The 16,422-nt window shown below is 42.3% G+C and overlaps 3 protein-coding genes across 5 annotated transcripts in view; 1 reads left to right on the forward strand and 2 right to left on the reverse strand.

Annotated features, from left to right (window-relative positions):
- Positions 1-2,642, reverse strand: part of LOC139209194 (cyclin-dependent kinase 17-like) — a 39,086-nt gene extending 36,444 nt beyond the window's left edge. For all 3 annotated transcript variants that reach the window (XM_070838822.1, XM_070838820.1, XM_070838821.1), the window contains exon 1: positions 2,356-2,642. The gene's annotated coding sequence lies outside the window, so the exon portion shown is untranslated. The remainder of the gene's footprint in view (positions 1-2,355) is intronic.
- A 2,549-nt stretch (positions 2,643-5,191) lies between these two features.
- LOC139209193 (transmembrane prolyl 4-hydroxylase-like) lies at positions 5,192-15,811 on the forward strand. The gene is made up of 9 exons (XM_070838818.1): positions 5,192-5,894; positions 6,214-6,295; positions 11,155-11,351; positions 11,501-11,591; positions 12,619-12,781; positions 12,878-13,063; positions 13,640-13,730; positions 13,941-14,064; positions 14,587-15,811. The coding sequence occupies exons 1-9, from the start codon at positions 5,526-5,528 to the stop codon at positions 14,799-14,801; spliced, it is 1,518 nt and encodes a 505-aa protein (XP_070694919.1). The 5' UTR covers positions 5,192-5,525; the 3' UTR covers positions 14,802-15,811.
- Positions 6,696-8,407, reverse strand: LOC139209195 (secreted frizzled-related protein 5). Its single transcript, XM_070838825.1, has 4 exons — positions 7,839-8,407; positions 7,338-7,513; positions 7,169-7,255; positions 6,696-7,015 (listed from the first exon to the last, which is right to left on the reverse strand). The coding sequence occupies exons 1-4, from the start codon at positions 8,405-8,407 to the stop codon at positions 6,696-6,698; spliced, it is 1,152 nt and encodes a 383-aa protein (XP_070694926.1).
- Positions 15,812-16,422: the final 611 nt, after the last annotated feature.

Below are 16,422 nucleotides of genomic sequence, written 5' to 3' on the forward strand. Positions count from 1 at the left end.
CAATTATGCCTAGGTAAAAAAAAATGAATGAACCCGAGGACCTGAGTCTGCAGTGAACACAAACACTAGCAAACTGTAGGTTTGACACACACACACACACAAGATATTACTTTTATCAGAACAGATGGGAAAATTTCAACAGCTTGATTGGAGAAGATTTTCAGCCATATATTGTCTTGCCTCCTTTACTTCTCTTTCCTTACTTTTCACCACAAACAAACAAGCATTTTTCTGTAATTCTGTGCCACATGAATCATACGCATGCATGCACTCACATACAATGTGGCAGAGTGGAATGGGCACTCAGTGGCACTCCAAACACTGCTTGGCGCAGCGGCCTCAGGATGCATGAGTAATGCACAAATCTGCCCAACTACAGTATCCTATGCACATCTACACAAACACACACACACACACACACACACACAAACACACACAAAGCAAGAGCTAACCCAAAAAGTAGTTAATTCTCCTTATAAGCCCAATGGCTCCTCCTCTGCATCTCTTCTGTTACTTAACCTAAATCTTAGATGAGGAGACAGAATTACAGAAAGAAGATGAATGAAGAGGGAAAAGCACAAGACTGCAAAAAGATGAGGCAAAATACCTGAAATGCCATTTTAAGCCATAAGAGGAGGAAGGAGAATAGAGTGTCTATGATTTTAGGGGAGCTCTGGCTGAAAAGGGTCACACAAAGATTCCTATAACTTCACTTGGGGCTGGATAATGCGGCTGAAATCAATATCACAATACGAAATGTTATAATATGGCAAATGTATGTACAAATTACACATAAAATCAAGAAATTGCTGTTTAATGCAATGAACTGTGCTTCACTGTTGATTTTAATGTTAGACAAAACTTTTCATACATGTAAATATATACATGTACAGTTTAGCTTTGGACAATTCAATTGAAAAACTGAATTTTGTAAAGCAACAACAAGATAAAATCATATATCAAGTTGGTACAAGATCACTATTTAGTATCATTACACATTATTATTATTACTGACCAGGGCAATACTGTTGAAGAGAATATTTACTTCAGTGAGGCACTCTCCTGGTTAAAAGACGTCACTGTTTGACCACAGATTGGTGTAAACCTCAGTGACATTCAGACCAGAGGAAATAGATACAGGTGTGCCCTGTGTATCTGCACAGTAATGGGTTTCTGGACACGTACTTAGAAAAAAAAACATTAAAATAGCATAGAAAAGTCATGATACGTTCTGCTAAACACATAATGAGGCGAGTAACATAAATGTTGTCAATGTCATTATGGTAATAAGACAGTTATACCATGTAAAATGCCGTAATAATACAGGATTATTATTGGTTTGGGTTTATTGGTGATATTTTTCAGTCGGGGTTCATCGCAACGACACATGCATTAACGGATGCGCATGATTTTCAATCTGGACATCCCACAGTGAGATAGACATACATAATTTAGCGCTAAATGATACTCCCAGCATGCTGCTAAGAAACAATGAGCTCAGAGACATGCTTTTCCTATAGGCACTGACTGCTCAACCTATGCTGGTACATTACTTGCCGTGGGCGAACACCCACGAGGTTATGACAACACTGCAGGACCGCAGCACCGGACTGTCACATCTGTGGACGAGCGAAGGACCTGACAATATCCCAAGTAACCAGACATGACTACAGGCAGAGCGCACTGACGGGGCCGTGTGGTAAATATCACGGGACTCTGACCAAACACGCTGCGGGTCACGTCGGGCCTGGCTGGCAGAGATCCCTCTACCTTCCAGGCCTTTTGCGCTTTCGGTCAGTCCCTCTCTCTCCCCGTGCTTTCCTGACGCAAGTGCCCGGGAGGAGGCGAGTCAGGCAGGGCAAAGAAAAGTTGCACAGCCGCCCGGTCAGCTCGCAAACTCCAGTGAGACAGGACTGGGATCATCTGTGAGAGTATCCCGACGCTTTGATTGTGGATTTACACGTTAGGACCCCGAAACCAGTATCATATGTCAAATATATCGCTCCAGGGAGTTACATTTGAGTGGGTCTTATCGCTGTTTACCACTTTTATCTGGTTTCCTGAACGGATTCGGATTTTTTTTTACAGTGATTTTTTTGTTTGTTTGTTGACAAATTAGTGAGTATCCTGATTAGTTCCAAAAAGACGCACACTTGCGCAACATAACCCAGTGAAAAACACCAAATACCTTTGTTTTAACGAGCCGAAAAATAACTCCACCTGCAACGTCAGGTGATAGGACGACCGTGGTGATCGCTGCTCGTTGTCCCAACATTGCCATTACGGGATCGAAACGTGGAGTAGAGACAGACTGAGCACAAACAAACACAACAAAAAAACACCGCTGCCACTGACCTGCTAGTGTTCCTGCTGCAGGAGACTATTGTTCCACTTGTGTGTGGTAATCCAGGCAGCACACTGGGATGAATCCACTGCGACAAGTTCCTCCAACTACTTTGCTGTAAAACACACCAGATCGCCTATTCCCCGTCGGGTTAGTCTTATCCCCGTGTCGCACGATGTGTCGCAGTGTCCCGTCGCACTAGTAAGTGCACTGCTGGCCTGTAATCGCGCATTATTCGTGTGTACGTTCGCTTACAAACAGCACCGTCCCGTCCGGTGATCATCAGCCATATCGCTGCTGCTGTGTGGATCCCAAGTGGAAGCGGTGGCGTGATCCCGGAAAACACCGCAAGGGGTGTGTGAGTGCATGTGTATGTATATATATATGTGTGTGTGTGTGTGTGTGACTCTCTAACCTCCACCCCCACCTCCAACCCTCTCTCTCTCTCTCTCTCTGTAAAAAAAGGGGGGTCAGACAGATTAATTTAGGGGGAAAGTGTCACAGGGGAAATTAGCCTTCATTAACATCCAAAACACATTCCCATCCAAATATACACCTCAAAGAAATTCCTGGTGAATAATGCATGGGTTGAAAATTATGTAAATTCAACTGTATCACCCACCAACTGCTTAGCTGGCATCTACACGAGTGAAAATGTAGTCTGAGGATAACAGTTTTGGTTGTAGCGTTTAAATAAAATTTCCTGTGGTCCTTATATTGTGAGGTATAAACTCCTCCTGGTGCACAAATCAGAGGAAAGACTATACGGGGTGTAAAACGCAGGAAGGGTTGGCTCAGCTGGATTATATGTAATTAAAGCTTTAAATAGCCCTGATACATATAAAAACAAGCATAATCTATCTAATTTTTTTTAATGGCCACTACCTGGATGACCACTGTGGAGCCCCGAGGCCAAGATTTACTCATAACGTGCTTTAAATGTTCGTTATTAAATAAACGTGACTAAAACTAATTTTTGACTTTCTTCCTGGGGATCACCTGGGTCCAAAGCTATTACGTCAGGAATCACAGATGACACAGCAAACGCAGTTGACGATGAGTGGTCTTCATCGCCACCATGTGGTTTAGTTAAACAACAGCAGCGTGTTTTCATTCACAGGCCAAACACATTCATGGTGTGGACTGTGTAAAAGATAAATACAGCCAGTGATTCATGGGGGCAAATCCAATAGGGGCATTTTCAGCTAGTCCCAGAATATGTATAGCAATAGAAACACAACGCAATAAGGGCAACACCTGTACAATAATGCAATGTCATGTGAAATATGACAATCAACAAACGCCTTTTTGAAGTTTGTAGGCGTAATATGTGAAATTCTGTTGAAAATTAATCATGCGCTGTTGTGTAAACTAGTTTATTTGACTGTTTAATAACCACATGTTCTTAAAGAGGTCCTGAAGCTCTCTAATAATAGGCCCAGACGCAGTTAAAAAAGTTGCACATGGTGGGTTTGGAAAGCCGATTCTGATGCTTTTAGATTCATTTCTAATTTTGATTGTTTTTTAGACCAAAAGTATTAAATTAAGATCTAATTGAGGGATTAAATGGCACTCCACAGATTTTACATGGCAAGTACTCAGCCTGTAAAACATTTATATAATAATATCCTCCGTGGCTTTATAGGGAGCTCTGATGGTGTCATTGGGGTTATCTCAGTTTGGGTTAAAGGCTTAACATGTTTTAACTGAGTGCTTGTGTTACAAACTGGGGGTGTAGTTTTGACAGAAGAGGGCATTTAGCTGGCAGGGACAGTCTAATGAAAGACATGATCAAGTTACATTGCAGGGAGTGTAGGATCCATTTCATTTTAAGCTTGACCCATACTGGAGACTACAGATCAGGACATCTCGGCCTCTTACATTTTATCGGCCTCCTCTAATTTTCCCGCAACTTTACAGAAGTGCAGTATCGCAGAAATACACTGGTGAATCAATGACAGCAAATAAATGAATAATAATAATCATCATTTTGTAACAGGATGACATGATATGATATATATCATCATGATACGATTTCACTGAAAGTTGGTACAAGATAAGCTGAACAATTGGTCAGCCAAAATGTCATTATTCAGTATCTTTATTTATCATTATTATTATCAATGGACAGCGCGATCCTGTTAAGGAGAATTTGAAGGCACTTTTCTGGTTAAAAGATGTAATTATTTGACCACAGATGGTTCACACTAATTGTATAGAGGTGAATATACCTGAAGTACTGAATCATTTAATTAATTAATACACTGGCGAATGAATGACAGTAAATAAATGAATCCAAAAATTGTTTTGGTCACTAGTGATTTTTTTCTTTTTGGTTTGGGATGGTTTTCATGATTAAAATCCTGTTTGCTGCCAACTCCTGTATGGTGCAGTGGTGGAAACTATTTATTAAAGTACAGTACTTGAGTTCAATTTTGACGTATTTGTATTTTTTTTCCTACTTTATATTTCTTTTCCACTACAATTCAAGGCAAACCTTACTTGTTACTCCACAGCTACCAGATACAGCAGCCTGAAATGCTCAATGCAGAACTTTTCCTCATGGCGGAGCACATTTACACTGCTGCTCAGGTACTTTTACTAAAATAAAAGGGAATGGGTACTTCTTCCACGTCCTGTGTGAGTGTTAAATAGTTAGTCGGTGGTCCCATGGGTGGTCCTGACGGTTGTTTGGCTCCGGCGTTCACCGTTAGAGGCCGCTAATGGTTTACCGTGGCTCCCCATACGGCGTCGTTAGCTTGTCTGTGCTGTTGTTAGGCAGGTTGTCAGGGGCAGCAGCGCACCAGCCAGCTAGCTAGCTAGCTAATAACACGGGATTAAGGGACTTTAGTTAATGATGATGACACATTTATTTATCAAGAAAAGCGACTGCCGGCATACCTCATTTTTTGCTCGCAGCTGCCCTGTATCTTTGGGTAAAGGCAGCACAGACGACAGCGTCGATTTTTATCGAAACAGCCAGAGGTTTGCGGTGGGGTTTGCCCCGTAGTCAGCTGGGCTTGCGAACGCCAAGCAGCCAGCTATCTTTATCAGCTAGCTAGCTAGCTAGCGTAGACCTAAAGTGATAAGCTAACGTTAACGCTAGCAGCAGTGATACCCACTTAATAGATACCTCCAGCTTTCCACTGCGATTGATTTGCGATCGTTTGGTTGGGGAAAAATGGAAGACACTGAGGAAATTTTATCGGAGCAGGAAGAATATTTTGACAGTGACAAACCATTTCCACCGCGCTACGATGTCCCCTTCCGCTCCTCTCGGCTGCATGTGCAGAGAAGTAGCGTCTGCTCTCGGGCTTATTTCGTCGTGGTCATGGTCTTCTTCCATGTGTACATCCTGAATGTTATCGCCCTGCTGCTCTACGTGCACTACAACAACGGCCCCGGAGACCTTGTCAATGGAGACGGGGCTCCATCAGCATCAGTCAGCCCGAGTGGAGCCCCTCTGCCCCATCCATCCCCAGCTTCAACAGAGCTACATGTGGAAGACTACAGTCAAAGTTTCAGTCTTCCTCGCTATGAAGGGATACGGGTAAGAAAGTGTGCCATTTTAACTCACTGATGGGGAAAGATCCCCAGGTAATAGTATGGCTATTCTAGGCCAGTCATAGGTATTGACCACTCCATGCTTTTAGTTGCACTGCACATTCACTCCAAACTGAAAAGCCAATAATCCCTAGCTTTGTACACCAACTGCAATTTAAAATCAATCAGCATAGCCAAAACTTTAAATCAGTTGCAGCAGCTCAACATGAAAAATGTTAAATTAATCAAAATTTGCTGTGATTTAGGTCTGCATTTGATCAACTGTTGTCATGAGTGTGTTGACAATGTCTGTTCTCCATCTGCAGGTGGGTCACGTTCAGCAGGTGTCCCTCATGCCTGACAGAACACATGAGATGAAGACAATCAGTCTGAAACCTTTGCTATTTGGTAAGTGCGCTGTAGTCTTTGGGTATGATCTGCTATTCCTGAATAAATGGCATTCCATCAGGATTTAGAGCACAACATTTAATCTCTCTCAAAGCCATACAAATATAGACCAGCGATATTTACTTAAAATTCATATGTACATTTTCTATTAAACATCTTTTTATTTTGTTGAACTTTACTGCCTTTTATGAGCTCCTTTGTCAACAGCTGACTGCATAGTGTCTCCTCCAATAACCGCAGAAGTTTGGACATGATTTGAAAAGATTAGACCAAGCATAATTTACAGTCAAAGCAATTTAGGCAAATTCTAAATGGTATGTCTAACCTTTGCCTATGCATAGCTGTTTAATACTTGTTTCACACCTCAGTTCTTTTGAATTTTCTAACCTGGCACATAATACTAGCTCCTGCATCTGTGATGTTTCCATTTGCGTGCAGCTGCCATCAGGTTCTTGTCTCGTCTTTGCCAGGCGTAAGCCTTATTGACCACCAGGCGCTCCCCCTGCACTGTGCCCGTCACAAGGAAGGTCCCGCCTCGTGGGTGCTGCCGTGTCATGTTCCTTACACAGGTGGCATCCCTCTCCAGCCACAGTTCTATGCGGGAGCGAATCTGCCCACCTAACAGGGGTCCATGTTTCAGAACGTCCAATTTGGCAGCCAACGAGAACTGGGACAGGCTTACTGGACTATACTTGAGCCGTGTTAGACGCAGTTTCACAACTGGGAAGAAAGCACATAAACACAAACTATGATTAGTATCACCTTAATAAGGAGCAATGTGCTCTTTTCTGTTAACTGTTGTCCAAATTAATGAAAAACTGGCAAAACGTATAATCAAGGAGAAGGCTAGAAAGAAGAAAGAAAATTACTCACCAAAATCACTCCTACAAAAGGTCTCCAGTGTATCTTTGGAAGAGGAGGCTTCCTCCAGCTCACAATCCCGACAGCTCGCCTGAGGCACTGAAACATTCAAACCACTAATTGAATCATATTTTGAATGAAGTAAGTTCAAGCATGTGTGTCTACACAGTTATTTCCTTACCTTTGCGCCCCCCCGTGTGAACAGTGCTGTTGGTGACAGAGGAGATACACATGAGATGGTCTGCAGGATACTGGTCGCAGCGCAGAATTTCTGGCCAGGGGTAGCCATAACAACTCATGATTGGGGCACAGCTGTCCCGCACAGATTCGCACAGACTCCTGCAGGGTGATATAAACCTGATAAAGAAAAGATGGAGAGGGAACATGGGCGGCATTGAGTAAATGAAAGGATGTGAATCAATATTGTAGCGGTGGGGAACAAACAAAATGAGTTTAGAGATGCTTTTTTTCTGTTTAGCTGTTCAGCTGAGAGGTGCTAATGTTACAGAAAGGAGATTATAGTGCATTGATGGCTTAGTTTCTGTGTGAAACCAGGGCCTTTCCTCAGTAACGGCACCAATTTACATAGCTTTCAAAAGGTGGTTTTATACTTGGACCCTGACTACCAAGCTATTTTAAAACATAAAATAAAATTGTGAGCAGCTGTCCTGTGAAAACTTACCTGTCAAGGCAGATGGGTGCAAAAAGAGAGCAGAGGAAGATGCGGGCATCAGGGTGGCACTCTCTGGCAAGTAGTGGCAACCAACTGGCACTCTGTTGCACAGCCTCAGCTGGAGATTCGTGGCCCAGCAAGTTGGGCATCCTCATGGTGTCATAGCCAATGTTTTGGCACAAGGCCATGCCTGATGGGATAGGGACACAGCGAGAGGAACTGCGGGGCTCCCATAGTCCACCTTCGCCTTTAGAGACCACGGACCTCAAGCCAGTGGTAGTACCAGGATCCCCCCACGCCTCACCATCCTCTCCTGTTGCAGCTCCAGGTCTAGAAACACGAGTATCTACAAATCCGGTTTCAGTGTTGCCCCCAATACTTGCCCTGTCTCCACCTTTGTCCTTTACTGCAGATCTAACCCTACCATCAGCCCTTGCTCGTCCTTCCAGCCCTGCTTTTACTCTACCAGGACCAAGCGCCACTGTGCTGCTAGGCCCAGCAAGCAGAAAGAGACATAGCAGGGTGGCTGAATAGGAGGATTTTCTGGAAATAAAATCAGGGCAAAACACTGCAGTCATCTTGGGACAAAAGTTGGAAAAGATTAGTAATCCTGAAGTGTGTCTCTTGAGTGAATGAAGACCTGTGTGTGACAGTGCAGGATAGGATGGCAGAATAGGTGTATTTATAGTGGGCGGTGATTACATTTGCATAGGAAGGGGTAAGGGGAGGTGTAGAGAACAGTAGGGAGAAGGGTTGGGGCACACATTAAAGTGTTATTAGAGATGCGAATCCACTTACATTTATGAGCAGATTTAAGCGTGTTTGACAGAGCTCAAGATTAGTAAGGTGGATGATTTGGCATTTAGATACTTTTGGCTTTCTGCCATTTCCATCCCCACAGCTTGAATTGAGGAACAGACTGGCCCTCATGTAGTGAAACTCCTCCGCCCCTTCCATCTCGCATTTTTTTCCAACTCACACCTAAATACCCTGTCCCGCCCTGACCTCTGAAAAAGAGGGAAAGTTTGGATGTTTTTATGATTACGTTAATGAAATGGTTACTGCTCACAGGGTGAGGTCATTGCAGAGCTAAAAATTTTCAAAACAAGGGAAGATATTTTTTTTTAAACTAAGTATTTTGGGGGTTTTGACTGTTGGTCATACAAAACAATATTTGATGACATTACCCTTGGGCTCTGGGATATCGTAATGGGGAATTTTCACTATTTTCTGGTCTTTATATAGAGCAGATAATAAATTATAAAAAATAATCAGCAGATTGATCAACACTGAAAATAATCAGTAGTTTTTAGCTGCACTGCTCGTACATTTGGAGTGTGTGTGTGCGCGCGTGTGAACATGAGTGTAGGACACAAACAAAATTGGTGTCGTCCTGCTGTGTAGCAATGGCCTGATTCCTGTTCAGACAAGCAGGTCACTTCCTTTCCGGGGGAGAAAGAGACAGTGGTGGGAGGGAAAAGAGGAAGGCTCAGTCCCCCTTCATTCATATTAGTTATCCAGATTAATGAGGCTTGACTGGACAATAGGGATTAACCAAGTGGGTACAGTGTAAAAGACACGGGTGACAAACAAGGTCTCTACTGTACAGGCAGCCAACCTGCCGGAAGCCTTTTATTAAGAGGGCAAATGACTGACAGACATGGCTGATTGCTGGAACAGAACAGGAGGGAACCACGAAACACTAATTTGCGCCTTCACACTTACATCTGAATAGGTTCAATAGTTGTATCTAATAGAATAAATAAAATAGATTTTTTTTGCCAGTGCAACTAATTTTCTAAGCATCCCATGTTGACCAAATGAAAAACATTTAGCAACACATTTGAAAATTTAGAGCCCAAAATGGAGAAAAGACATAGACTGTTTTGAAGTGTGGTGGTTTGGAACAACATTGGTGATAAATATAGTAGGTGTCATTAAGAATTAGTCCACCAAATCTTATTCTTTTACTGCTTTATATCAATTAATATTCACAAAACTGACTCCCAGAAGCCCACACTGTTTCCACCCTCCAGTGACCAGTGTCACCACTCATTAAACCTGCCCGTGGGATAGGCTATACCAGAAATTACTCACTGGGGAGTGACAGATTGTACTCATTATATACACTGTCTATGTAAACTGTCTCTAAAGAGTGCCTGTGCTTAAACACCTACTAACCTACATGCATGAACGAAAGGTATGCTTTAATAGAAACAATTTGAGTAATGTTTCAAAGTCAAGTAGTTTTCCTCAGTTAACTGTAATGGGATGCACATTAAGATTAAGTCTGTTCTCCAGTAAACTATATTGTTATATATAAATAAATGTAGCATGTGATATCTTTAGTCATTGAGTCTCTCTCTCTCTCTCTCTCTCTGTGCCAACAGTTTTCTTGCAATGGGTCTGTGTTTGAATGAGAGAGTGTTTTACTAATGTACTGTGATGAGAAGTTTACGGGATTTGGTTTGTTTTTTGGGGGCCTATACGTCCTAATCATAGTAATATTAGATTACACTGATCAAACAGTCTCAAAATTGCCCCGTCACACCGAGAGGTTTTGTTAGGCAATCTAAAGTAATCTCTTTAGTCTGACACATCAAACCAGCACTGTCAACAGAGATCCTCTAATCCAATTAAAAGTCAATCACTCACTCACCACCTCAGGTATGCAATTAAGTTCAATGTGTGAGTGCAGACTCGAAAAATTTGAAAAACTGTTTTAAGTGATGGCACAGACATCAACAAATATGTAACTAATGTGAAAATCCAATTGAAAAGAAAAGGTTTCCTTTTATTTGCTTTTTATCAATTGATGACTTCACCGTTACTCAATTATCCAGTGTAATCTTCTCGTGTGAATGTGTGAAACAGTTCATCTGTGAACAAGCCCAGAATGTTAGCCACACTTAGCATGTTTTTGAGTTAGCGTTAATCTGCAAGCCACTCTCTTTGATAGATTGTATATTCTTGATCCTCACTCTAATCTTGGGTAGACTGAGGGCCTGCTGCTGTTATGATAATATGGACCTTTCATTTCCATAATTGTGCATTTGGTCATGTGGCACTTAATTTGTGCTTTCAAAAAACAGAAACTGAAATAAACTGACTTTTTCAGTCTAGCAAAAATATAGACTCCATAGACTCCCTATAATTTGTAATGGAAAAACTAATTTTGTCCAGTCGATGATTTCAGTGAGTACGTGAAATAGAACCCCATTTCCAATTAAGATATTTGAAAGGGTGGCAGCATCTAACCACGCATGTCCGAGGCTGCACCGTGTCTTAACATTCACCAATGTTGTCTTTTTCCTGTCCCTGTCAGAGATCCCTGGCTTTCTGTCAGAAGAGGAGTGCCGTGTGGTGGTGCAGCTGGCTCAGCTCAAGGGTCTGATGGAGAGCCAGACGACAGCACCCAGCCAGGGACAAGAGGAGTCCTACCAGCCACTACTGTCTCTCAGCACAGAGGAGGTCTTCAGTCTGTTGGACCTAAACCAGGATGGGCTGCTGCAGAAGCAGGAGGTGACAGGAGAGAAACATATTGTATCCGTATGCCAAAGTGCTGTGGGAGGAAAATAGACTTCCAGAAAAATCTGCTCCAAGTAACGAAAAAAAGACGAACTGTCAGAACTTTTGTTGAAATAAGAAAAACATTATGGTGTCTCCTGCAGATTGTGAGTCACTCACGCTCTCGAGATGGAACTTGGTTGAACCCAGACAATTTACGGCAGATACTCTCTGGTCTGGAAGCCTGTCCAACAGGTAAGTGCCCCCGTGGTTTGTTGTTTCCCAAGTGTGTGTCTGTACATTTGTGACTAAATCTATACAGAACATAGCATCAGTTAAGTTCTGGGGTACAGTCTTTAAAAGATAAATTATATTATACATATATTGTGAGACACTAGGAGAAAATGCATACGGCATAAAATGGAATAAGTTAATTATTTAATCCTTTAACCACGATTTTAAATGTAAAATTCTCAATTTAAAAGAAATATTTAGAATTATGACTGAGCTTTTTGAGTTCAGTATTTGAAAAATTAGATTCAGTCCAAATACAGACACTGGTGCCAATGTTATTTTTCAACAGCTAGTTGAAGTTTGTCCTCACCTGATGTCTTTGCTTCTAAAAGGAGAACTTTCACTCTGGTAAGAGTAAGAGGCCGACTGGTAGCTGTGATTGCGTGCGAGTCTTTGTGAGTTCCAAGGCCGGAAGAGGGGTGACACCATTTTGACCTGATGCCATTGTGCCAGTCGTACACGTCCCAGTCCGGATGTGCCTCATCCTATCTCATTAAAAACTGATTATTCTCCATCCCCTTTTCTTAGTTTTCCCCCGGATCCCCTGTATCCCCCCCTACTCCCTCCTCCACACTCTGTCGTCAACCCTCCCACCCCTCCCCACCCCGGCCACCTCTTCTCTGGCACCCCAGAGCTATTGTTGCGGCTGGGGCGCGGTTCCCCCGGGGGAATTGATGGAGGCCAGACATTCATTCAGCTGAGAGTAACAGCGTGCAGTTGGACAAAGAGGGAAGGAATGGAGTAAAAAAGAGATGGGACGCTGTTATAGTTTACTGTTCAATACACTGTCCAAGAAATCAACATTAAACTGAACTGGAGTCGAGATACAGTATAATTGAAAGACTGATATAAGAATTAAAAATAGCTACACTTATTAGGCCATTTTTCAGCTGTATTTTTATTTGCCAGGCTTCCAGCCATATGAAGGAATAGAAATAGTCTAACAAAGGTGTGTGTGTGTGTGTTTGTGTGTGTGTTTTCTTGGCAGGGATGCTGACCTTGGAGGACTTTAGGCAAGTTTATGACGTATCCCAGCGCCCAGGACAACAGCGAAGCGGGAAGCTCCGGAGTCCATTCAAACAGAGAAGCAAACATACATGGCTTTACCAAGGCCTGGGATCCCACCATGTGCTGCACACACTCAGGAAGAGGTAACCACACATACACGCACTTTGTCATTCTCTTACAGTTGGAGCCCATACACTCATGATTTACAATATGCTTTCTCGCTCATGTTTTTTGCTCAGAGTAACCAGTCTGACGCGTCTGCCCTCTGCACTGGTCGAGCTGAGTGAGCCGCTGCAGGTGATTCGCTATGAGCACGGAGACTTCAGTAATGCTCACCATGATAGCAGCCCTACTCAGTCAGAGACCACCTGTGCGCACACACGACTAGCAGGAAACACATCCGCCCTCACAGAGGTCTCTTGCAGGTATGTGTGGCATGTATTTTTCTATTTAGCACAACTGTGATATTTTTGTAAGCATTTTTAAAGCAGTTGTTATTTTTAAAGTTTCGTTTATCATGTCTCTGCATTGGCGACAATCGTGGACGCAGACATTATGTATTTGTGTATTCGTCAGGGAGTTCGTCCATACATCTGTCCATCCTATTCTCATGAACACCTTGAAGAAATTGCTTCAGATTTGGCACAAATTTCAAATTGGACTCAAAGATGAACTGATTAGATTTTGGTGGTCAAAGGTAACTGTGACGTCACAAAACATGTTTTTGGCCCTAAATCAAAAATGCATGCATTAATTATGACCAAATGGGATTAAATGAGCATGTGAGGACATTTTATTTCTGCCCATTTTTGGTCATAACTCTACTACGTACGAAAAAATTTCACACAAATGTCTAATAGGATAAAATATAATTGGACAAAACACATAACTCATAGACAGTTATTCCAAGGGCAGGTACATCAGTCAAAATAATGTATATTTTTGGTATGGGGAGACATTTTTCTCACAATTATCTGTATTTGTTATCTTTTGTATTCCAGGTATCTTACCATGTTATTCTACCTCAGTTCTGTAGAGGAAGGTGGAGAGACCACCTTTCCTGTGGCAGACAACCGTACCTATGAAGAGGAGGTGAGTGTGCTTTCACAACCCACAGTTATAGCCCAGCAAGGACTCTGCTCTTTTGGCCACTGTGAAATGATGATAATTGTACATGACCTGAATGCTGCTGATAACATGCAGACAATGCTGAACCATGACAAGGAATCTGAAACCTAAGTGAGCACAGTGTACAAAAATAAGAGATAAGACATGAGCTGTTTACAGTTGTGTGCGTCTTAGGCGCTGGTTCAGGATGGAGTTGATTTGACAGACACGCAGCAGACATGTGGCAGGGGCAACCTGAGACTGAAACCTACTGCGGGGACGGCCCTCCTCTGGTACAATCATCTCTCTGATGGTAGAGGTAAGAGCTGAAGGCTTTAGCTGGATCACCTGCAAACAAACACACATACAGGAAGCAATATCGATCAAACCCCATATCACTACCCCTTAGGCCTTAATCCAGTGTGCTTTTGTTAATCAGAATTAGGAATTTTGGAGGGAAAAAGGGACAGTTTATCAGTGTCCGCTGGTTGACGGATAATGGGCTGCCCTTTAATCTTTGTTTCCCAACAATCAATGTTATCAATCAAAATCTGTCCTATTAAAGTACCTAATAAAGCAACATCATACTATAGCTTTACTATGAGATATTAAAACTCGTGGCTTAGGTCATCGCAGCAGTGCAGACACTTGATAGCACAATGACAACAACTGAGAAAAGCTTTTAGTTTGCACAGAAACCATAGTTGTCTTTAAGTCATCAAGTGTTATGTGGGAAACTTTATTAGGGCTTGTTGGTTACATTTATCAGAATTTGTCCGCCTAGTTCACATACACTGATTACCCGTTCTTAAACGTTCCCTCTCTCCCCTGCCTTCCCTAGGTTGGATGGGTGAGCTAGATGAGTATTCCCTGCACGGTGACTGCCCAGTCAGGCGTGGGCTGAAGTGGGTGGCCAACAGCTGGGTAAATGTAGACCCTGACTACCAGCGGCAGGCCTGCTACCAGAGACAAGTTGCTCAAAGGCATCGAGCTAAGTCGGGCATGGAGGAGCATTACCAACCTCTCTCACACAGCGACCTCCACCAGGACCTATAGCCAGGCCTGTTCAATGACAAGACAAAGGGACCATAGTTGTAAAACTGAGTCAGTCTTGCATCTATGAAGCCAGTGAGGCCTGGCGGACTTTTTCACAATGTCAGATGCTGTAGTTGAAATGAGAATTGCACAAAAAAGGATCCCAGACATTCTTTTCAGTAAATCTGGATTATATAATATTTCTCAAGCCTCTTTTTGGGTAACCACAGTTCTATTAGGACAGTTTGATGAATTTTAATAGTGAATATTTTAATATCAAATTGTGGTAGGCAGATGCATTGGTTTCCTCCAAGTTCATTTATAGTACATTAATCTCCGAAAATACATTTGTATATCTGTTATCCAGATATCCGCTGGCTACAACAGAAGCCCGCAAACATCAGCTCCTGCCACCAGAGGCTAAATTGTCCTCAGACGATGGCCAATGTGATCCGAGATTGATGGTACATAAATAACAAATACCTATGAGTCAAACAGAATGAATGCCATTCTATATTGAATCACGCCTTAAAGAAAATATCACCTGTTCAGAATAACAGATTCACATGGACACTATGATATGAATTGGAAAAGATGCAGTCATGTGAGATATAAGCTGGTTTACCTGCCTTCCATATAGGTTGACTAGGCATCTGCCACTGTTGCAGGTCAGTGTTATTTATTGTTATAGAATGAACTTTCGTCACAAGCCATATCACAATATTCATCTGTGAATGTGTTCCTGTGGGAATTTTTTTGCTTTTGTGAGATCATGTATGTCTGTTTGGCTTTGTTTCCGAATTTTTATCATGAAATGTTATTTACTAAGGGTTCGAGACACCTTCTGCAAATGCAGAACAGACCGAGGCCAGTCCTTCAGGTGTAATTCAAATTCAGGCCTTTGATATTCCAACTTTGGTGTTAATATTTATCTGAGACTATTTATTTGAGTGTTATTTATTACCACCATTTGGTGATTTTAAGTTAAATGAATGCATATTTATTACAGCTTGATGTTGCACTGAATCTGTTTGCTGTATTTTGTTGTATTTGTTCTATGTTATGAAACATATAAAGCAATGTTTTATTAGTGATTTTGTGACCTTGATTATTCATTCAAACCTGTTGATACAGATAATGGCCACTGGATGTCGCTCAACATCAAGTACACACCAGCACATCTCCTGTGAGTCAAATATGAGCTAGTTATTAAGAAATGGTTCTCACTGTGGTGTGATTGACAACTGCAGCACTGGCATCCAGTCAGCATCAGCTCCTGCGGGTCCAGCATTTGTGTAAATGACATATGGGTGACTCACCATTTCTTGTGTCTTGTCACTAACATGGTAGCAATCAAATAATCCCATTGTTGTGATGGCACCTCCACATTCGGTAAGGGCACAAACATAATCTCTTTTTTTATCCCCTCGCAGCCACAGTGCTAGTGGGTTAGGCATCCCTCACCAGTTTGCTAAGGCTAATTTAGTGGGCACCAGACATCCTAGCTACTCCTCTGTGAGAGAAGAGAGGGGGCATAGGCAGATAATCAGGACGTACACCTTTTCAAAACACTCAAAAACTATTAGAAAAGTCCTTAGTTATTAAAGTAGTTTATTAGTTTGGGGGCCACACGGAGCCTCTT

Source organism: Pempheris klunzingeri, chromosome 11, assembly GCF_042242105.1.
Source record: "Pempheris klunzingeri isolate RE-2024b chromosome 11, fPemKlu1.hap1, whole genome shotgun sequence".
NCBI classification, from domain to species: Eukaryota; Metazoa; Chordata; class Actinopteri; order Acropomatiformes; family Pempheridae; genus Pempheris; species Pempheris klunzingeri.

Bases quoted from the DNA above. Each gene is read 5' to 3' on its own strand.
- LOC139209193 (XM_070838818.1), top strand. From the start codon at position 5,526: ATGGAAGACACTGAGGAAATTTTATCGGAGCAGGAAGAATATTTTGAC. The intron at 11,592-12,618 runs GTAAGTGCCCCC...TTTTCTTGGCAG, and splicing joins TCTGGAAGCCTGTCCAACAG to GGATGCTGACCTTGGAGGAC. The intron at 12,782-12,877 runs GTAACCACACAT...TTTTTTGCTCAG, and splicing joins CTGCACACACTCAGGAAGAG to AGTAACCAGTCTGACGCGTC.
- LOC139209195 (XM_070838825.1), bottom strand. From the start codon at position 8,407: ATGACTGCAGTGTTTTGCCCTGATTTTATTTCCAGAAAATCCTCCTAT. The intron at 7,256-7,337 runs GTAAGGAAATAA...TGAATGTTTCAG, and splicing joins TCACACGGGGGGGCGCAAAG to TGCCTCAGGCGAGCTGTCGG. The intron at 7,016-7,168 runs GTGAGTAATTTT...CTTTCTTCCCAG, and splicing joins CTTTTGTAGGAGTGATTTTG to TTGTGAAACTGCGTCTAACA.